Here is a 24,247-nt window from a genome sequence, read left to right as displayed (position 1 = left end):
ATTTAAATAAAAATAAACTCCTCAATGTAAATAATTCACATAAAAACCAATGCAGGATTTATCTGGTCTTTTTATTTAAACATATTTAGCAACATGGTCAACCGTGACGCATTAACTTCAACGAATCAGAGACAATCTCTCAAAGTGCAAAAAAATAAGCAAGAAGCGTGTTCTTTAGTGCAAAATAATAGCATAAACAGTAGTACTGTGTGGATGGCAACGAGTTATTTCAATAAATCATGATTTAAGGATATTTTCAAACCAAGCAGTGTTAGAGTCCTGGAAAATATCGCCTTTAATGTTACTCTAAGCTTAGAAGATGATGTTTAATGAAAACGATCAGCATTTAAACAATAAAAAACAATGTGCCATGATTCAACACCCATCTGGAGATCAATTAGTGTAGCTACCAAATTCACGTTCAGCGATTACACAATCAACAGTCAAGAAATCTCAAGTTTGTTTATCAGCTAAAGTTATTCAGAAGTGGTTTCGATTCCAGCTGAGATTCGTGAAAATTGCACGTTATGATCTAAGATCAGCGCTTATCACATACATACTGTAATTAAGATGATTCGGAGAGAAAAACTGAAATGTAGTGAAAAAATAACCTCTAAAAACATAAAAACTATGAACATAAGACGGTCGTTATATGCTTTCATAAATCGTTTCTTTCCTAACTTTACATACACTTAATAAAATAATATTCTGTTTATAAGGGGTCCTCAACCAGATTCAATTTCCAATCCTACAAACAAGGGCTCGAAAAATATTTTGGTCTCGATATATCCGTTTTTTTTAATGTAGCAAAGTACATGCTGTCTCGATCATGAACCACAAGTTGAGCAAATTTCTAAAATACATTTCTAAAAAAGCTCTTGTGAAATGGTTGATTTTCATATGAATGTTATTTTGAATGGTTGTTTTTGTTTGAATGTTGTTTTTGTACACGAATTTCAAACATAAATTGTCGCATTAAGGAAAAAAGCTTTACAACGGACTTTTATATAAGCAGACTTGTGCAAATTATTATTGAATTTGGTTTGACAATATATGGAAACTTTTTTTTTTTTTCAAATGCTACAAAAATATTAGTTCAAAAAAAAAAAAAAAAACATTCTTACGAAATGGTTTGCATTCAGTTTGAATTTTAAAAGAAAAATTCCAACTATCATTAAATTGTTGCATAGTGTGACAGTTTAGATGAAAATTGTATTATGAGCAATGTACAACTAAATGGTTGATAAACTGTTAAACACATAATGTACATGAATTTTGAAAGAAATAGTAACCCCAAATCGAAAATTTGCTGTAATTCTACTCACCCTCAATCCATCCAAGATGTAGATGAGTTTGTTTCTTCATCAGAACAGATTTGGAGAAATGTAGCATCACATCACTTGCTCACCAATGGATCCTCTGCAGTGAATGGGTGCCGTCAGAATGAGAGTCCATACAGCTGATTAAAAACATCACAATAATCCACAGCAATTTTTTAACTTTAAAACAGCTTCTGACCAAAATATGAATCCGTAAGTTCCATATTCCTGAGAGTCCATATTTCTCTCCTAATTCAACTTTTTTCACTGGAGAAAGCAATATTTTGAATAGAGGACTAGAATTGTAGCTGGAAGCAACGGTTAAAAGTTAGTAAAAAAGTTAAAAACATCTTAATAGATTTGTTTCTTACAAACACAGTTTTTTTTACTTCACAAGACTGGAGAGGTGTGGATTATTGTGATGTTTTTAATCAGCTGTAAGGACTCTCATTCTGACGGCACCCATTCACTTCAATGGATTCGTTGGTGAGCAAGTGATGCAATGCTACATTTCTCCAAATCTGACGAAGAAACAAACCCATCTTGATCTCGGATGGCCTTCGGGTGAGTAAATAATCAGCAAAAATTCATCTTTGTGAGAAAGACAAAAATCAAGTTAACTATTTTCACAAAAATTTGCTCAGAGCGTGATTCATATTCGAGACGTGAAGTGTACGTACCTCCACTGTACATCCAGGACACATTTTCATCGTCTCCTGAAGGAAGTGATATACTTTGCTCAATATCCTCACCTCATTCAATGGGGGGAAAATAATCTTGTTTAATTACAGTAACTATCTGCACGATATTTTATTCATTAGTCTGACAATTACAAAGGCAAAATAACAATATGCAGTCCTCAAATAACTCTTCAAACCGAGACGCTGTGGTTGGGCTCCTTCACGGGAAGAGCAAGTCTAGTTTCGGAGCCCATTCCAGGGCAGAGTTTACCACGGCTAGAGCGGCGGCCCCCAGCGCCACGGTCAACCCCATGACCGCCAGACGCATGAAGCGGCGCGCCGTGGGCTGGACGACTGCTACGGTCCCTCGCTGCGCCTCCAGAGCACGCTTCTGCTGCTGCTGAATCTCTTTCCGTCTCTGCCGGAGCACTGTGTCGGGACGCTGCTGTGTCGACGCCAGCTCGAAGTCTTTGAAGGTGGAGACGGCCGTCCTGGACAAAAGACAGTGGTTTGTGGTTTGTTGTGAGGAAAACAGTTAGAGCGAGGGAGACGGGCTTACAGCTGATTGCGCTCTCTGGCCAGCTCAGACGGAGGGAACTGGACGAACAGGTCTCCGGCGCGGCTGATCAGCGTCTCGTACGGGAGGTCCTGTGGGATGCGGGACAGGAGATGGTGCATCATGGCCATGTCACACTCACAGTCCAACACCTCCTCCTCTCGATGCAGCACGATCTGAAAACAGACAGGAGGACGCTTGCTTTGAAATAGTCAGGCTGTGCTTGAGCTTCTGCTGGATCTTAGAGAATGTATGATGATTACGTAAAATTTGTCAGTTTTATTTATCTGTAGTCTAATGTGAAAATCTCACTGTCAAGTCACTTTAAACATTTTCAAACATTTTGACACTTTATAACAGATTTTTCATACGTGTATTAAAACAGATACTACTGTTATGTAACTACAAACAAGTTAGTATTTACAAATTTAAATATAATCTGAATTTACGCTACTACTAGAAAATATTTAAATATTTAATATTTAAAATATGATTTTTGCATTATGATAATTACTATGAAAAATGTGATTGATTCAAGTATCTTATTTGTTTAATGTAAATGGGATTTTTTTTAATTACGTTAGATAATCATATTTTGTAATGGAAAATAATATCTCATGTTATGTTAATTTGATTTGATTTTTGTTATGTAATGACAATGATTTAATATTTTAATTAATAAACAATTTTGATTATAATTTTTTTTCATTATGGTAATGATAATTATTCTTAAATATATTAAACAATGTCTATTTTTTGTTATGTTAATACTTTTTAAGTGCATTATGAGACTGACAATGTTTTTTTAAAATATTAAATATTTAATTTTAAGTTAATCTAGTGAAAATTGCATTACGGTAATGACTTTGTTTAAATATAAAATTTTATGTTACTTACATAATGAGGAATTATATACTAATAATAATAAAAAATATATTTTTTTAAGGTATTTAATATCTCAATTCAACATAAAGTGATAACACCGATATTTTTGCATTATGGTAATGACAACACGATTTTTTAAATATTAAATTACATCTCACTTCATATTACGGATATATATATCTATATATATAGATCTATATATCTATATATAGATCTATATATAGATATATATATAAAATATCTTACTTTATTCTATAGAAAAAATGAGTTTTTTTGCAATATGGTAATCATGACATTTAAAAAAAAAAAAACCTATTTTGTGTTACTGTAATGACAATGAGATTTTTTTTGTGTTCTAGTAATAATGATTATTTTTCATATATTAATGTCTCACTTCATGCTATGTTAATAACAATGTAAAATTAAAGCTGCAAGCAGCGATGAACGGGCCCTCGCACCCGGGCTCACCGCCATCGTGTGGCTTTAGTAAAAAGGTGAACATTGAGAAATATGCATTTAAACTCATAAATATAAGTGCAATATATCAAAGTTTATTCCATATGTGTGCCAATCTTCCTGTTGCCAGCAGGTGGCGCTATCGTTATAATGGAATATTGGCCTTCAGATGTGTTCAAGCCAGGACCCTTATCACACATGTGAAGTTTGGGCAAGATCGGACATTTTATGCCTGAGTAATAACATCTTTTATTCCCATGGCGAGACATCGAACTTCGTCATGGCGACATGGACATGCCTTTTAACAAAAACTCAAGATCTTCACAACTGAACATCACACAGGTCTTTAGATTAGACTGACCACAAAAAAGACATTGATGTCATAAAATTTCTAGGAGTAGTTTGTCACAGTGTAAAATATGTCACTTCCAGTTGCCAATAGGTGGCGCTATGACTATAACTGAATATTGGCATGTAGATCTGTTCAGGTGTAGAGTCTTATCAAAAATGTGAAGTTTGGGGCGGATTGGACATTGTATGTGTGAGTTATAGCACCATCATTTTTCATGGCGAATCATCGAAATTTGTCAGGCCGCCATGGACACGCCCTTTAACGAAACCTCAATTCCTTCGCAATTTAACATGGCAAAGGGCTTTAGATTACACTGACCAAGTTTGGTGTTGATCTGAATAAATCTCTAGGAGGAGTTCGTTAAAATACAACCCCTGAAAATGACAAAAACAACACCAATTTTGCAGGGAAAATTAAAAATAACCGACTTCCTGTTGGGATTCGGGTTTCGTACCAAGAGACTTTTTTGTAGCTATTGGTGTGTTACATATGTTTACCGATTTTCGTACATGTATATGACATGTAGCTCGAGGCGCACTCCATTCAAAATTTATAGGTGGCGCTATCGAGCCATTTTGCCACACCCAATGGAATATTAGCCTACAGATGTGTTCAGGTCAGTACTCTTATCAAACATTTGAAGTTTGGGCAAGATCTGATATTTTATGACTGAGTTACAACAACTTCTACTCCCATGGCGAGACATCGAACTTTGACATGGCGCCATGGACACGCCCTTTAACGAAAACTCAAGATCTTCTCAATTTAACATCGTACAGGCCTTTAGATTAGACTGACGACAAAAAAGACATTGATGTCAAAAATTTCTAGGAGTAGTTTGTCGCAGCGTAAAATATGTCACTTCCTGTTGCCAATAGGTGGCGCTATGACTATAACTGAATATGGTCATGTCAAACTGTTCAGGACAGGAGTCTCATCAAACATGTGAAGTTTGGGGCAGATTGGTCATTGTATGTCTGAGTTATAGCAACTTCCTGTTTCATGGCGAATCATCGAAATTCGCCAGGCCGCCACACACAGGCCCTTCAACGAAAACTCAAAAGCTTCGCAATTTAACATCGCAAAGGCCTTTAGATTAAGCATACCAAATTTGGTGTTGATCTGAATTAATCTCTAGGAGGAGTTCGTTAAAATACAACGCATGGAAATGACAAAAATGACACAAAATTTGCTCATAATATTAGAAATAACCGACTTCCTGTTGGGTTTCGGATTTTGCTCCAAGAGACTTTTTTGTAGGTATTGGAGAGTTACATGTGTATACCGATTTTCATACATGTACATGAAACGTAGCTCGAGGCGCACACCGTTGAACGTGTATAGGTGGCGCTGTTGAGCCATTTTGCCACACCCACTTCTGAAACCCATATCAGACGTAAATTTTCGCCAGTTCTGAGGTGTGTGCAAAGTTTCATGACTTTTCGAGCATGTTTAGGCCCTCAAAAATGCGATTCATCTTAGAGAAGAAGAATAATAATAATAATAAATATAGCTGCAAGCAGCGATGGCGGGCTCAAGCCACCAATGCCATCGCCACCCCGGTGGCATCAGGTAAACTGTGCCCAGCGGGCACATGCATTCACAATATCCCTCTGGCAGTGAGGTTTTAAAGGATATGGCAGTTAAAGGGTTAATCCGAATCATCTAGACTTTAAAATCACATTCCCAGAACAATATATATATATATATATATATATATATATATATATATATATATATATATATATATATATATATATATATATATATATATATATATTTATTTATTTATTTAGTAACACTTTACAATAAGATTTCATTGATAAACATTATGTTAACATGAACAATATTTATATAGCATTCATTCATGTCAGTTAATATTCCAAACTTAAACATTAAAACATTGTTTTATTGTGATTTTTTTCAAAGCACATTTTACCAATTCCAAACCATATCAATCTTAATAACTACCATTATTTTTTATTTAATCATTTATGAGTGCTATACAATAGTCCAGGAAAGCTGGAAGAGAAAAACTCCTTATATTCATGTGTGCAGAATTATAAGGCATGTTTTCTTTTACAGATGAAATGCGCTAAAAAAGAGTTTTAACTCAAACTGTTTTAACTCAAAGTCGAAAATTATGAAATACCCATGAGAAATATCAAACCCAAATGCAATACAGAAATTGATAAGTTAAGACTTGACCATTGTACAAAAATGCTGACTGGGTCATGAGGTCAGAAAAGAAGAAGAAAAAAACAGGTCAAGAAGAACTGACAAAAAGAATTGCAAAATAATTAGGAATTAATGTGAAGATTAATTTTTAGTCAATTCTGCAAAACAGACTTTCAGGAAAGGAGGTGGAATAAAAATGAGCTCCTAAATCTTAATCCTGGATTCTGGAAGATATATTTGTAATAAACAAATCTCCATATTCATCGGGAAGAAGGAGGCGGGAACCGGCGCACAATCAAAAAGCACTTTAATATCCAAAATAAATACAAAACGGCGCACCAGCCCCTCACGGCCGACTGGTGCGCATAAATAAAAAGCACACACATTAAAATAATGTCCCAGGCCTGGTCCTCTCTCGTCCTTCACGGTCGTCACTCCAGTTTTATATCCTTCCATCTCCTACGTGGGACTCGATACTAGCGGTGGGGCTCAGGTGTAGCTCATCTCCAATCACTACACCTGGCCTCACTCCTCGTTCCCACGCCTCTCGGCCCCGCCCCACTCGCCACATACCCCCATCGCCCCTCGCAGGCCGGGGGGTACCCTCGAGACTGCGCTCTACTCCCCCCCCCCCCCCTTCCCTCCGGGGGGGACCGCTCACGGGGACCTGCAGGAACCTGGGGGTAGGACAGACGAGGCGAGAGAAAAGGAGATGGAAGGAGGAGCGACAAGGACGAGAGAGGGGAGAGAGAAAAAAAAAAAAAAAAATCCGGTTCCCAGACGCACTGCTGCTCGGCCCTCCACCAGCTGGGTGATCTCCTCCGCGGTGCCTGGCGGTGGCACTGGACGGCCCTCGGCGGACGGCGCGACACTCCTCCGCCGCCCGATGGACGGCGACGGCTCCTCCGATTTTGGGCAGCGGCAGGAGTCCCCCGTTCCCTGCCCCTCCGGATTCCGTCACGGAGGCGGCAGGCTCCGGCCCCCTGGCGAACGGCGCCGACTCCTCCGCTCCCTCACGGACGGCAGCCGCCCCTCCTTGTCGTGGGCGGTCGGCAGCAAGCTCGCCCGTCCCCGGCAACTCGCTCCAGCCCACCGCCTCGAGCGTCCCTGGCGGCACATACCTCGCCTGCTCGAGGGCACCGCGGATTCACCACAGCGGCGAGGGATCTTCAGCAGCGCGTCCCTCCTTCTCCCGGGCTTCGGCACCACTGTAATAAACAAATCTCCATATTCATCGGGAAGAAGGAGGCGGGAACCGGCGCACAATCAAAAAGCACTTTAATATCCAAAATAAATACAAAACGGCGCACCAGCCCCTCACGGCCGACTGGTGCGCATAAATAAAAAGCACACACATTAAAATAATGTCCCAGGCCTGGTCCTCTCTCGTCCTTCACGGTCGTCACTCCAGTTTTATATCCTTCCATCTCCTACGTGGGACTCGATACTAGCGGTGGGGCTCAGGTGTAGCTCATCTCCAATCACTACACCTGGCCTCACTCCTCGTTCCCACGCCTCTCGGCCCCGCCCCACTCGCCACATACCCCCATCGCCCCTCGCAGGCCGGGGGGTACCCTCGAGACTGCGCTCTACTCCCCCCCCCCCCCTTCCCTCCGGGGGGGACCGCTCACGGGGACCTGCAGGAACCTGGGGGTAGGACAGACGAGGCGAGAGAAAAGGAGATGGAAGGAGGAGCGACAAGGACGAGAGAGGGGAGAGAGGAAAAAAAAAAAAAAAAATCCGGTTCCCAGACGCACTGCTGCTCGGCCCTCCACCAGCTGGGTGATCTCCTCCGCGGTGCCTGGCGGTGGCACTGGACGGCCCTCGGCGGACGGCGCGACACTCCTCCGCCGCCCGATGGACGGCGACGGCTCCTCCGATTTTGGGCAGCGGCAGGAGTCCCCCGTTCCCTGCCCCTCCGGATTCCGTCACGGAGGCGGCAGGCTCCGGCCCCCTGGCGAACGGCGCCGACTCCTCCGCTCCCTCACGGACGGCAGCCGCCCCTCCTTGTCGTGGGCGGTCGGCAGCAAGCTCGCCCGTCCCCGGCAACTCGCTCCAGCCCACCGCCTCGAGCGTCCCTGGCGGCACATACCTCGCCTGCTCGAGGGCACCGCGGATTCACCACAGCGGCGAGGGATCTTCAGCAGCGCGTCCCTCCTTCTCCCGGGCTTCGGCACCACTGTAATAAACAAATCTCCATATTCATCGGGAAGAAGGAGGCGGGAACCGGCGCACAATCAAAAAGCACTTTAATATCCAAAATAAATACAAAACGGCGCACCAGCCCCTCACGGCCGACTGGTGCGCATAAATAAAAAGCACACACATTAAAATAATGTCCCAGGCCTGGTCCTCTCTCGTCCTTCACGGTCGTCACTCCAGTTTTATATCCTTCCATCTCCTACGTGGGACTCGATACTAGCGGTGGGGCTCAGGTGTAGCTCATCTCCAATCACTACACATGGCCTCACTCCTCGTTCCCACGCCTCTCGGCCCCGCCCCACTCGCCACAATATTCCTCAAACCATCAGACAAGAGGAGGTGGTGCTGGTCCTTCACGAGTCACTCTAATCGGTTCATAAAGCCTATATATAAAGTCTTAATATTTAGTATTTCACAATACTTCATGGTATTCTAATTAAATCATTTTTTGGAATCTTAGATCTCTCAGAACCTGACACATTGTAATTCTGAGACTCCAGGAAAGTGGCAGTTCTGTAAAATGTTGGCGCTGGAGACTAAATGCTGTCTGATAGTTTCACACCTAATTCACTTAATACACACACACACACACACACAAACACACACACATTACCCACAGTGACAGAGGGACAGAGTGACATCAGATGTATGATAGTTTTTTTAATTTTCTATCATCCATATAGTGTTGTATAGTCATGAAACTATGCATATTTCCTCAGAATGACTTGTCTTCTATGTGTAATTTTTTTTGAAGTGTTTAGAAGCTGCACTTAAAAAAAATAAAAGACATTTACTGGTTACTTTTTTACTGTTATTTCAAAAAATCACCACAACAAAACCATTCAAGCTATCCAAAATTCATCCGCACCTGTTCTGTAAGATTAATTCTTTAAACAGTGGTAAAAGAGGATGTGGTGCTAAACCTTCAAGAGTCACTCAAAACGTATCTGTTCATAAAGCCTATAAAGAATTATTCTTAATATATAGTTCACAATACTTCAGCTTGTTATTCTAATTAAGTGAGGGTTATTTTATCAGTAAAATACATAAAATACATATTATTTTTCTTTCAAAGACTTCTATAAATGATTTAAATCATACTTGTTTCTACAATAATTATTTAAAAGTAATCCTATAGCTCCATCTGGTGGCCATTATTGGTACTAAGAATTGCAAGCTTGATTTATATGTTATGATAGTTTTAATTTTATGCTGGCTCTTGAAAATGATAAAGCTATGAAACTTACTGTGCTTCCTTCAAATGATGACTTTTACGTATATAAAAAATTATGAAGAGTTGGAATTAAAAATTTAAAAGATATAGTAAAATAACTATTGTATTTATGTTACTTTAATAAATCGCTATGGCCTGTGTTGTTTGTTTATTTTTATTTTTTTTATTTTTCATAGGAAGATAACTGACCCTTTACTCTCCTTTTTAATAAATGTGCTTATAAACCAAGAACAAGCTATTTATAGCTGTATGGATTTACATTTTAAAAAAATTAGTCTACGGCATTCATTCTAAACAGCTTGAATAAAACCTGTTAATATTTATTATAGACCACTGTAACTGTGTATAATCTAACAAACAGGTTTATTATGAAAATAAAGTGTGTACACCAGATAAATTGGACGATAAAGAAATTGCTAACAATAGTATAATAGAGCATGTTTTAGGTTTTTAGGCGTTTAGATGCAGAAATGGACAAATCAAATGTAAAATAAAATTTAATTGATTTAATTAAATATAGATTAAGTCTTGTTAGAGCAAAATAATAAATAAATACGTACACACATTAAAAAAGCAGCCAAGATGAATGAGTTTAATTTTTTATATAGATTAAAATTGAAGACAGAAACAGCTGGTATATATGCGGTCACTTAATATTAAAATCCAGTAGATCCACTTCAGATTTATTTCTCAACAGTTTATGTTCACGTGGCTGTTTTCGTTTATATTAGCCAAGCTATTATGTATTTTGAAATAATCTTGTCCGTGATGTGTTCGTTCTTAAGACGAGAGGCAGAATCCTGCAGCTCCAGAGATATATGTTATTCTGCCAGTCTCGCTTTCAAATAGTCTTGCGCACATAAACGGGTCACAAACACCTGCATTTAGCTCGCGTTGTGTTATAATGGGTGTATTGTGTGCATTTATGGCAATAATTTATTTTAAAAAGCTCTTAAACAAGAATAAATTCGTTTGTTTTGAACTTGTGACACTGTGCGCGCTGATCGGAGGCAGTGATTTCAGAAAGGCAGCTGAAAATATTTCATTTTCACACAAACAGTTCAAAAACATCTTAATTTAGCTCTTGGTGTGTTCTAATTGGTGAATTGTGTGATATCGCTGCAATACTTTATTTTTAATAGCTATAAAACAAGAATAAACTCGTTTTTTCTGAGCTCATCATTCCACACGCTGGTGCTCAGAGCGGTGATTCATCTCTCGTGTTTCTCACGTATCACTGACCACACATCGATTATTAATGAGCCCTGACCTGATAATAATCATATATGTTGGTTTAGCTTGTCAGTTTGAATTAAATCCAAGTATTTATTTGTATTTTAACCGATTTAAAAGTGAAACCAAAAGACAGTCTCCTCCCTTTTTTAGTCCGGTAACTGAACCTGTAGGGGCGCATTTTCTCTCAGACAATGGAAGTCTAAGCACACACACTCAAACAGATGGACAGAGTGATATGAGATGTCTGACAGTTTTTTAATTTTCTGTTATCCATACAGTGTTGTAAAGTCATGAAACTATGCATATTTACTCAGAATAACTTTTTTTCTGTATGAAAAAAGGTTTTGAAGTGTTTGGAATTTAAAAATGCAGGAAAATTAATAATTCCATCTTTATTGTCATTTAAAAAAATCACCACGACAAAACCATCCAAGCTATCCAAAACCCATTCACAATTTAAGTTCCTCAATGTTTTTTCAACAAGTAGGCCAAGTTTGGTGTGTATAGTGTTACTCTCCTCTGAGCAGTATGCATTAATTCACAGCTAAATGTAAAAAACAATCCACATTCAAATCAAAATAGCCGACTTCCTGTTGGTCGTAGCTGATGACTGTGAATTAGAAAGTTGTCCGTCTTGATAAGAACAATTTATGTACCGAGTTTGGTGTCTGTAGCTAAAACTAACCCCCTCACGTTTGACAAAAGGTGGCGCTATAGAGTGCCTCTTCCACGCCCTCTTATGAACGTTTGCCAGTGTCTAGCTGTCACTAATACTGATATGTGTTCTGAGTTTGATGAAATTCTAAGCATGTTATATGCCTCAAAATCACCTGAGAAGTATTCCAGTTTGACATGTTGCCACGGCAACAATATTTTTAGATATCAATATCCCCCCAGCAGATTTATATCGACTGTGTTTTAACATTATTCTGATGAAGTTTGAAGCACATCGAGTAAAAATAAGATGCTGAATTCAAAGCATTTTGAAAATGACACACTTCCTGCTGCCAGTTGGTGGCGCTATAACTTTGACTCCTAATAGTCACATATATGCGATCAACATCATACAATGAATAATCTGATGAAGTTTGATTACAATTAGGAAATGTATGTTGATGGTATTAGACACTTCCTGTTTCTCAATTCCCGCCATATATTCAACGCCTCGCTACGAGCAAACCGTTCGAGATATCAAAAATCCCCTGGCAATTTTTCATCCCCAATGTCTTGAGATCATGTTGACCGAGTTTGGTGTCAATCGGCAAAAAACCCTATGACAAGTATTTCAAATTCCAGAGCATGCGCTTTTTACATAACTCTAAATAGCTGACTTCCTGTTGGGCGGAGCCTATGACATGCAATACGAAAGTTGTTCAGCACGATGAGATCTATATGTGTACTGAGTTTGATATTAATATGTGCAAGTATGTGTGAGCTATGCATCAACATTTCTGACTGTGATCCAGGGGGCGCCGTAGAGCCCCTGTGTCACGCCCGGGTCCCAGCCTCTGCAGGCTCCTAAAGGCCACAGATTCCAAAGTGTGCGCAAATTTTCAAGAGTTTTTGAGTATGTTAAGGACCCCAAAAGCCCCCACAACTTTGACGAAAAATATGAATACTAAACCCTAAATATCCAACTTCCTGTTGGGCGGAGCCTATGACATGCAGTACGAAAGTTGTTTGGTTTGATGAGATCTACATGTGTACCGAGTTTCGTGCATCTACGTGCAAGTATGTATGATATATGGCCCTCAGTATTCCAGGGGGCGCTGTAGAGCCCCTGTGCCACGCCCGTGTATCAGTCTCTGCCCGGCCCTAATGGCCGCAGGTTCCAATGTGTGTGCCAATTTTCAAGACTTTTTAAGCATGTTAAGGGCCCCAAAAGCCCCCGAAACCTTGAAGAAAAATAATAATAATAATAACAAATAATCCTAAGGAAAACAATAGGGCTCTCGCCCTCCAGGCTTGAGCCCTAATAATAATAAATATAGCTGCAAGCAGCGATGGCGGGCTCAAGCCACCAATGCCATCGCCACCCCGGTGGCATCAGGTAAACTGTGCCCAGCGGGCACATGCATTCACAATATCCCTCTGGCAGTGAGGTTTTAAAGGGTACGGTTAAAGGGTTAATCCGAATAATCTAGACTTTAAAATCACATTCACAGAACAATATATATATATATATATATATATATATATATATATATATATATATATATATATATTTAGTAACACTTTACAATAAGATTTCATTTATAAACATTATGTTAACATGAACAATATTTATATAGCATTCATTCATGTCATTTAATATTCCAAACTTAAACATTAAAACATTGTTTTATTGTGATTTTTTTTCCAAGCACATTTTACCAATTCCAAGCCATATCAATCTTAATAACTACCATTATTTTTTATTTAATCATTTATGAGTGCTATACAATAGTCCAGGAAAGCTGGAAGAGAAAAACTCCTTATATTCATGTGCAGAATCATTAGGCATGTTTTCTTTTACAGATGAAATGCGCTAAAAAAGAGTTTTAACTCAAACGTTTTTAACTCAAAGTCGAAAATTATGAAATACCCATGAGAAATATCAAACACAAATGCAATACAGAAATGGATAAGTTAAGATTTGACCATTGTACAAAAATGCTGACTGGGTCATGAGGTCAGAAAAGAAGAAGAAAAAAAAAAACAGGTCAAGAAGAACTGACAAAAATAATTGCAAAATAATTAGGAATTAATGTGAAGATTAATTTTTAGTAAATTCTGCAAGACAGACTTTCAGGAAAGGAGGTGGAATAAAAATGAGCTCCTAAATCTTAACCCCGGATTCAGGAAAATATATTCCTCAAACCATCGGACAAGAGGAGGTGGTGCTGGTCCTTCACGAGTCACTCTAATCTGTTCATAAAGCCTATATATAAAGTCTTAATATGTAGTATTTCACAATACTTCATGGTATTCTAATTAAATCATTTTTTGGAATCTTTGATCTCTCAGAACCTGACACATTGTAATTCTGAGACTCCAGGAAAGTGGCAGTTCTGTAAAATGTTGGCGCTGGAGACTAAATGCTCCCTGATAGTTTCACAACTAATTCACTTAACACACACACACACACACACACACACACACACACACATTACCCACAGTGACAGAGGGACAGAGTGACATCAGATGTATGATAGTTTTTTAATTTTCTATCATCCATATAGTGTTGTATAGTCATGAAACTATGCATATTTCCTTAGAATGACTTGTCTTCTATGTGTAAATTTTTTTTTAAGTGTTTAGAAGCTGCACTTAAAAAAATAAAAGACATTTACTGGTTACTTTTTTACTAATATTTTAAAAAATCACCACGACAAAACCATTCAAGCCATTCAAAATTCATCCGCACCTGTACTGTAAGATACATTCTTTAAACTGGTAAAAGAGGATGTGGTGCTGATCCTTCAAGTCACTCAAAACGTATCTGTCCATAAAGCCTATAAAGAATTATTCTTAATATACAGTTCACAATACTTCAGCTTGTTATTCTAATTAAGTGAATGTCATTTTATCAGTAAAATACATAAAATTCATATTATTTTTCTTTGAAAGATTTCTATAAATGATTTAAATCATACTTGTTTCTACAATAATTATTTAAAAGTAATCCTATAGCTCCATCTGGTGGCCATTATTGGTACTAAGAATTGCAAGCTTGATTTATATGTTATGATAGTTTTAAATTTATGCTGGCTCTTGAAAATGATAAAGCTATGAAACTTACTGTGCTTCCTTCAAATGATGACTTCTACGTATATAAAAAATTATGAAGAGTTGGAATTAAAAATTTTAAAGATATAGTAAAATTACTATTGTATTTTTTTTTATGTTACTTTAATAAATCGCTATGGCCACACCATTTAAGGTATCCTAAACCCATTCGCAATTTAACATCTTCAGTATATGGCTTCATGTTAAAACAGTTTGGTGTGAACTACTTGTGTCTTCTTGGAGGAGAATGAATTCATTTACAGGCTGAGTTTATCATAAATCCACAATAACATTTATGAGTTCTTTATCAATCAGTGTTGTTGTTTGTTTATTTTTATTTTATTTTTTTCATAGGAAGATAACTGACCCTTTACTCTCCTTTTTAATAAATGTGCTTATAAACCAAGAACAAGCTATTTATAGCTGTATTTATAAACTGCTTACTACTGACTATTAATATTGGGACAAGGCTTTATGAAGCATGAACTGACTATTTACTAATGAGTGCAGTTATTATAAAGTGTTATCAATGCATTTGCTAATCTTAACAAATTAGACATTATTTTACAGTGTTATCAAATCCCTTAAATGATTTGTAAGTGTTTTGTAATGATTTTATTGACCTAAAAGCATTTGTGAAAGTTCTGCTTGCATTAGAGCTTAGTCTTGATCTGTGAGCTGAACAGATTTACTGTTACATCCATGAGATTATGTAAATTCAAATAAATATCATGTTACAGGATGTCAGAGGTCAGTATCAAATTAGTTTGAAATTATTATTTGCAGCACAAATAAGGTTTTTTAGGATTTTTAAAAATCCCTAAAACTGTCAGAAAAGGATAAGGCCTAAGATTTCTATGTGAGTGGCTAAATTTGTTTGTTTTTATAACTATAATGCATAAACTATGAAACTATACAAAATGTATAAAAAAGTACAAGTTATTCTTTTCCAATGTTTTTAATTTATTTAATTTTTTTTTTTTTTTTTTTTTTTTTGGATTTACATTTTAAAAAATTAGCCTACGGCGATCATTCTAAACATCTTGAATAAAACCTGTCAATATTTATTATAGACCACTATAACTGTGTATAATCTAACAAACAAGTTTATTATGAAAATAAAAGCGTGTACACCAGATAACTTGGACGATAAAGAAATTGCTAACAATAGTATAAAAGAGCATGTTTTAAGTTTTTAGGCGTTTAGATGCAGAAATGGACAAATCAAATGTAAAATAAAATGTAATTGATTTAATTAAATATAGATTAAGTCTTGTTAGAGCAAAATAATAAATAAATACGTACACACATTAAAAAAGCAGCCAAGATGAATGAGTTTAATTTTTTTATATAGATTAAAATTGAAGACAGAAGCAGCTGGTATATGCGGTCACTTAATATTAAAATCCAGTAGATCCACTTCTGATTTATTTCTCAACAGTTTATGTTCACGTGGCTGTTTTCGTTTATATTAGCCAAGCTATTATGTATTTTGAAATAATCTTGTCCGTGATGTGTTCGTTCTTACGACGAAAGACAGAAACCTGCAGCTCGAGAGATATATGTTATTCTGCCAGTCGCGCTTTCAAATAGTCTTGCACACTTAAACGGGTCACAAACACCTGCATTTAGCTCGTGTTGTGTTATAATGGATGTATTGTGTGCATTTATGGCAATAATTTATTTTAAAAAGCTCTTAAACAAGAATAAATTCGTTTGTTTTGAGCTCTGAGACACTGTGCGCGCTGATCGGAGGCAGTGATTTCAGATAGGCAGCCGCAAATATTTCATTTTCACACAAACAGTTCAAAAACATCTTAATTTAGCTCTTGGTGTGCTCTAATTGGTGAATTGTGTGATATCGCTGCAATACTTTATTTTTAATAGCTATAAAACAAGAATAAACTCGTTTTTTCTGAGCTCATCATTCCACACGCTCCTGCTCAGAGCGGTGATTCATCTCTCGTGTTTCTCACGTATCACTGACCACACATCAATTATTAATGAGCCCTGACCTGATAATAATCATATATGTTGGTTTAGCTTGTCACTGTGAATTAAATCCAAGTATTTATTTGTATTTTAACCGATTTAAAATCGAAACCAAAAGACAGTCTCCTCCCTTTTTTATTCCGGTAACTGCACCTGTAGGGGCGCTATTTCTCTCAGACAATGGAAGTCTAAGCACACACACTCAAACAGATGGACAGAGTGAGATGAGATGTCTGACAGTTTTTTAATTTTCTGTTATCCATACAGTGTTGTAAAGTCATGAAACTATGCATATTTACTCAGAATAACTTTTTTTCTGTATGAAAAAAGGTTTTGAAGTGTTTGGAATTTAAAAATGCAGGAAAATTAATAATTCCATCTTTATTGTCATTTAAAAAAATCACCACGACAAAACCATCCAAGCTATCCAAAACCCATTCACAATTTAAGTTCCTCAATGTTTTTTCAACATGTAGACCAAGTTTGGTGTGTATAGTGTTACTCTCCTCTGAGCAGTATGCATTAATTCACGGCTAAATGTAAAAAATAATCCACATTCAAATCAAAATAGCCGACTTCCTGTTGGTCGTAGCTGATGACTGTGAATTAGAAAGTTGTCCGTCTTGATAAGAACAATTTTTGTACTGAGTTTGGTGTCTGTAGCTAAAACTAACCCCCCCACTTTTGACAAAAGGTGGCGCTATAGAGTGCCTCTTCCACGCCCTCTTATGAACTTTTGCCAGTGTCTAGCTGTCACTAATACTGATATGTGTTCTGAGTTTGATGAAATTCTAAGCATGTTATATGCCTCAAAATCACCTGAGAAGTATTCCAGTTTGACATGTTGCCACGGCAACAATTTTTTAGATATCAATATCCCCCTTGCAGATTTATATCAGCTGTGTTTTAACATTATTCTGATGAAGTTTGAAGCAAATCGAGTAATAATAAGATGCTGAAATCAAATCATTTTGAAAATGACACACTTCCTTCTGCCAGTTGGTGGCGCTATAACTTTGACTCCTAATAGTCACATATATGCGATCGACATCATACAACGAATAATCTGATGAAGTTTGATTAAAATCAGGAAATGTATGTGGATGGTATTAGACACTTCCTGTTTCTAATTTCTCGCCATAATTTCAACGCCTCGCCACGAGCAAACCGTTCGAGATATCAAAAATCCCCTGGCAATTTTTCATCCCCAGTGTCTTGAGATCATGTTGACCGAGTTTGGCGGCAATCGAGAAAAAAACCTATGACAAGTATTTCAAATTCCAGAGCATGCGCTTTTTACATAACTCTAAATAGCTGACTTCCTGTTGGGCGGAGCCTATGACATGCAATACGAAAGTTGTTCGGCACGATGAGATCTATATGTGTACTGAGTTTCATATGAATATGTGCAAGTATGTGTGAGCTATACATCAACATTTCTGACTGTGTTCCAGGGGGCGCCGTAGAGCCCCTGTGCCACGCCCGGGTCCCAGCCTCTGCAGGCTCCTAAAGGCCACAGATTCCAAAGTGTGCGCAAATTTTCAAGAGTTTTTGAGTATGTTAAGGACCCCAAAAGCCCCCACAACTTTGACGAAAAATTTGAATACTTAACCCTAAATAGCCAACTTCCTGTTGGGCGGAGCCCATGATATGCAATACAAAAGTTGTTTGGATTGATGAGATTTATATGTGTACCGAGTTTCATACGTCTACGAGCAAGAATGTATGATATATGGCCCTCCATATTCCAGGGGGCGCTGTAGAGCCCCTGTGCCACGCCCGTGTATCAGTCTCTGCCCGGCCCTAATGGCCGCAGGTTCCAATCTGTGTGCCAATTTTCAAGACTTTTTAAGCACGTTAAGGGCCCCAAAAGCCCCCGAGACGTTGGAAAAAAAAAATAATAATAATAATAATAATAATAATAATAATAAAAAATAATCCTAAGGAAAACAATAGGCCTCTCGCCCTTTGGGCTTGAGCCCTAATAATAAACGGAGCAATTCCAAGAGGGTCCTCACACCATCGGTGCTCGGGCCCTAAAAATGTAAACAATTAAAAAATAAAAAATATTTTTTAAAATGTAAAAAACAATATATAATTTTACAATGAGATTTTTTTTAATTATATTAAAATATTAAACCAAATTCTTAATGATCCTAAAAAACAATATATAATTTATTCTTCCTTTTTTTTTTTTTTTTTGTGGAATTGACTATATAAAGCTAGTATTTAGTCCCTGACCTACTTCTAGTAAACATCAGGTTTCTGAAGACTGCAGGTGGCAGAACACAGTACCTTACTGTACAAAAGACAAATGTTCTCAACATGACAGACTGTGTCAATGATTTATTCAGACGGAACAACACAGCCTGATTCATGCCTGAAATAGCTGACCCACTTCTACAGAACATCAGAAAGCTTCAGAAGACAAACGGAAACGTACCACAGCAGCAAAGTAGATGGGCATGAGCGGATGGCAGGCCAGGAAGAAGTCATACAACCGAACCACATGACGGAAATCTGACAGCACGTGTCCGAACCAGGTGATGAGCCAGCTGAGCGCGAAAATAGTGCCCACCTCGGCTCTGCAGACGAAATATAGACATTTATCTCAAAATATACAAGCCAATAAAGAATCATGCTTTCAAGAGATGATGTTCAAGTTACAGAAGGATGAATGTGGTAAAAAAATTAAATAAAAAAACACGCAGACAAACATAAAACCAGGTGTCCTCACTGCTGCATGAAGTCGTACACTTCAGGGTTGACTCTCTCGATGATGGGCATCAGGTAGTTCAGGATGTGTTTGGTGTTGTCCATAGTGGGGTCCATAAAGTCCCTGTCAAGTAGATGAATGGATGAAAAATATCAAGCAGATATTAAAAACAAAAAATATATACTGTATCTATAATACAGTAAATGACGCAATTATTTTTATTTTCAGAATAAATGCAGAATAAATGCTCATACAAGCAATGTATAAATAAAATATGTATAAATATTTTAAAATGAAATTATATTACTATTTAATAATAATAAAAATATATTTTTACAGTGATTACCTTATTTCAAACAAAAAGGAAATCTAATGTAATTAATATAATTAAATTATATTTAATATATTGTTTGTACGTTAAATTGAATAATATTTAAATAATAATAATAATAATATATATTTAAAATTACAGTAATAAGGAGATTTTGTCAAAGGTAATTGTGCTCGACTATCTTGTGCATAAATATTTAAAATGTTAAATATTTAATAATAATGATAATAATAATGAATAAAAAAGGAATTATAATTAATAAATTCTAAGTTAATATAATATTTATAATAATTATATATTCAAATTATTTTTTTTCTTGGAAATAACTGCGCTTCATTATTGAGAAGAAATAAATGTTGTATAAATATTTAAAAATGTAAATAACAAAAATACATAAAAATATCGATTAAAGTAAATATAAAGATAATAAAAAAATTATGAATATTAATATATATATATATATATATATATATATATATATATATATATATATATATATATATATATATATATTACATTACAGTAATCAAAATGCAAATTTTTGTTTGGGGGGGATTGTGGTGAATTTTGCTGAATGTCAAAAAAAAAAAAAATCTCATTAAAAATGAAATCAAGTAAAACGTGAGTGGTTAAGTGCATCTCTTCTTGTCTGTGTGCTGCTGGTGCACCTGAGGTGGTGAGTGGAGAGTTTCTCCACCAGGGCAGTGGCGAGTCGTTCCCCCAGCACCAGCAGGAAGGTCACCACGATGTCATGGTATCCCTGATAGTAGTGCAGCTGTGGGTTTTTGACCAGCACCCGCAGGATAATATCGGTCAGCTCCTCCTGAAGGCCTTCGCGCTGCTCGGCTGGCATCCCTGCGTCACAAACACAGAGCAGCTTAGACACGACTGAGAGCGGCTGAAGAGCCCAGGAGGAGGCGCTGCTCACCTGGAGGGAAGCGCCGCAGGGATCTCTGAACATCCAGAAGCACCTGCGTGAAGTCCTTGTTATTGTCTCGATCCACCGGCTCTGCAAACAAACACCAGATTTACACCTACACTACATAGGCATGCTATTTTCTCTCTCGCTTTATCAGAATAAATTAAAGTCCATATAATAAATATGTAAATGAAAGTAATATTAAAAAATTTAAATAAATAATATAATTAAAGAATGTTTGATAAAGTACATGAAAATTATATATATTCATTAGTAAATAATAATATATGTATAACATTACAGTAATGGGAAGTAGTTTTTTTTTTTTTTAAAGGTAATTGCATATAAATGTGTATTAATATTTTACATTTTAAATAATAATTTATATAATTAAATTACATGTAAGTATTTATAGAGTAAATCTAATCATATCTAAATAATAATTATTTCAATAATAATAATTATTCTTTTATTTAATAATATTTAACCATTTTTTAAGTATTATTATTATTATATTTTCCAAATTACAACGAAGAAAATGCGATTTTCTCTTGAATTTATGGAATTATATGGAGATTATGTTTAAAAACAATTTATTTTACATTACAGTGATGAAAATGTATTATTGTGAAGTTAAAAAAGACTGAAATATATAAATATTAAATAACAAAATGAAATTCTATTAATAAATAATTTGTATATTTGTATTTTATTTAATATTAACAATAATAATTGTTTCACATTTCAGTGATAAATAAAGTTTTTTTGTGAGTCTACTGCACTTAGTTATCTAGAACAAATAAAAGATGTTTAAATATTAAAAACAAAAATTTAAAATAACAATTAAATTCAAATTAATAAATAAAAAATAGATTGCATTTTTCACATTATACTGATGAAAATTTGACTTTTTTTTCGTTTGAGATAACTGCACTTGATTATCTTGAACATAAATAAGGCGTATCAATATTTTAAAAATTATTAAAATAATATACTTAAGTCATAATGAAAAGTAGACTATATTTAACAATTAAATACAAATATTTTCTTACATTATAGAGGTGATTTTTTGTGTTGAAGATTTTTGTTGAAGTTGTGATTGATTACCTTGAACATGAATAAAAGATGTTTAAATATTTTGAAAATGTAATCATGTTTAATGCAATTAATAATATTTAATAATTATACAATGACTATAGTTAATAAATAATAATATATATATATATATATATATATATTTTTTTTTTTTTTTCACATTACAGAGATGAGAATGAGGTGTTTTGTTGTAGGAGACTACATTAAAGTATGTTAGTGAATGTACGTCTTGTCCAGAAGGTGACCGTGCTCTCTCTCTCACCGAGCTGCTCAGGTATGTCGTCTTCAGACACGTTGAGCAGTCTGGGCCACACCTGCCGGCGGATCTCGTCGTTCAGCAGACCTCCTTCACTGATGGCCATGCGTCTCAGAGCGGCCACGTCCACGGGCCTCGTCTTCAGCACCTGCCAGATCTCCGTCGTCTTCCTCTTCCGTCTGGACTCTGCATCTGTCAACATGACGAGCCGCTCAACACCTGAACACCGACCGATCACGGCCTACAAGCACTTCGGCAGAAGAGTTCACCGGAGACCGAGAAGCTGACTGACATCTTTCACCTCTGCTCTTTATTTGTGCAAGTGGTTTTTGATTTCTCAACAGCCATTCCCAGAGGAACGGCACATTTACAAGGCTTGATATTGTTCAGAAAGGAACTATTTTTGCCTGGCACACAAACTGCAGTCACGTCCCAGACATCTGACGCGGTTTGTGTTAGAGATTTACACTACATAATGAGTGCACAACAAATCCTGCAAAACTGTTCTGAATAGTGCTTAAGATTCGATATAATGAGCACAACACCTTTAGATGCAAAAATTACTCACAGGAAACTCCCACAGAAATATTTAAAGGATTATGAGACAGAAATGAATCACTCTCACACCCGGCAAAAAAAAGTATCTATAAATGCAGAAATATATTTATTCATATACATTATTCATATTTATTTACATTTATTAATTTCTAAAATCCCCCAAATTTCTATAAATTTTATATATATATATATGCATAGAATGTATATAGAAATCTATATGAATATATACAGTAGACGTATATTACACACAGAATATATGTGTGTATATATATACACACACACAAACACACAAACACACAGACACACACTTATTTATAGCAAGATAGATAAAGATATTAATTTCTATACATTATATATTTATTAATAAACACGTATATATTAATGTGGGTGTGAGTATATATAATATTTAATATTCTTAAATGCATTTACCTAGCAGTAAACAAAGTATTATAGTATTTCTGTATATATACGTTTACTTAGCTATTGTATTTATACATATTGAATGTTCTTATATAGCTACTTGTAACTTCTTGTTTCATACGTATTAATATACAGCACAGATCAAAACTCCTTTTTCAATCCCATTAATTGTTTATCAAACTCTAAATGTACTTGAGTAAAAGCTGTAATGTTTAATCTCAGTCGATGAGACGCACCTTGTGTTCCGAGTCCGTTGAGCGGAGAAGAAGCTCCGAGACTCCGAGACTTCCTCCGGTTCATTGTGTCGTTGAGTCCAGCTGCTGCTACATCGCTTGATCTCTCTGAGAGCAGAACAGACTGACAGATGAAGGCCACATCTTCTCCTTCAGGCCCGCGTTAGCTGCAGAAACCACTCGTGTCACAGGAACAGCGTCCGTCTCTCCGGTCTGCGTCACTCATGACACGCGCTCTACATCGGTGTGCACCGCCGAACCGAACCGAGCCGAGCCGGAGCGAAGCGGCGTCTCTGCGGCTCCTTTGTGTTGTTTCACGGGAAGCTCTTCAGAGGCTCCAGTTGTAGCATCATCTGGGTTGATGTTTACGTGTGAGTGAAGGATTCTGGGAGTTGTAGTTTCATTAGTGCACGAGAAAGGCGACGTCTTAGCAACCCTTTAAAAAAACGGTAAACACGTAAAAGTATTAAATATAACGTAGTGCTGTTAAACGAGTAATCGCATCCAAAATAAACGTTTTTGTGTGTGTACTGTGTATATTTAGTATTTATAATGCATTATTATGCATAAATACACACATTTATACATAAAAATGTTATGCTTTCATATTTCATATATTATGTAATATAATTTTTTATTGAATATAAATATATACATTTTTATATTTTCAATATATAATGTATGAGCGTGTGTTTTTATATACATAATAAATATGAACAACACACACAAATATATTATGCAAACAAAATGTTTTATTTTGGATGCGATTAATTGAGATATAGTACAAATTTTGTGATTAAAATAATTTTTTAAAAGATCGTTTTATCATTCAGTCAAGTGCAGTAGGCCAGTTGTAAGCGC

The 24,247-nt window shown here is 36.4% G+C and overlaps 1 protein-coding gene across 1 annotated transcript; it reads right to left on the bottom strand.

Annotated features, from left to right (window-relative positions):
- Nucleotides 1-52: 52 nt before the first annotated feature.
- Nucleotides 53-23,749, bottom strand: LOC127986948 (TBC1 domain family member 20). The gene is made up of 8 exons (XM_052589215.1): nt 23,390-23,749; nt 22,182-22,367; nt 20,834-20,914; nt 20,574-20,760; nt 19,596-19,697; nt 19,302-19,443; nt 2,559-2,731; nt 53-2,490 (listed from the first exon to the last, which is right to left on the bottom strand). The coding sequence occupies exons 1-8, from the start codon at nt 23,451-23,453 to the stop codon at nt 2,220-2,222; spliced, it is 1,206 nt and encodes a 401-aa protein (XP_052445175.1). The 5' UTR covers nt 23,454-23,749; the 3' UTR covers nt 53-2,219.
- Nucleotides 23,750-24,247: the final 498 nt, after the last annotated feature.

The sequence above is a fragment of the Carassius gibelio genome, chromosome B22, assembly GCF_023724105.1.
Source record: "Carassius gibelio isolate Cgi1373 ecotype wild population from Czech Republic chromosome B22, carGib1.2-hapl.c, whole genome shotgun sequence".
Classification (NCBI taxonomy): Eukaryota; Metazoa; Chordata; class Actinopteri; order Cypriniformes; family Cyprinidae; genus Carassius; species Carassius gibelio.
This window is presented reverse-complemented; position numbering and strand designations above follow the sequence as displayed.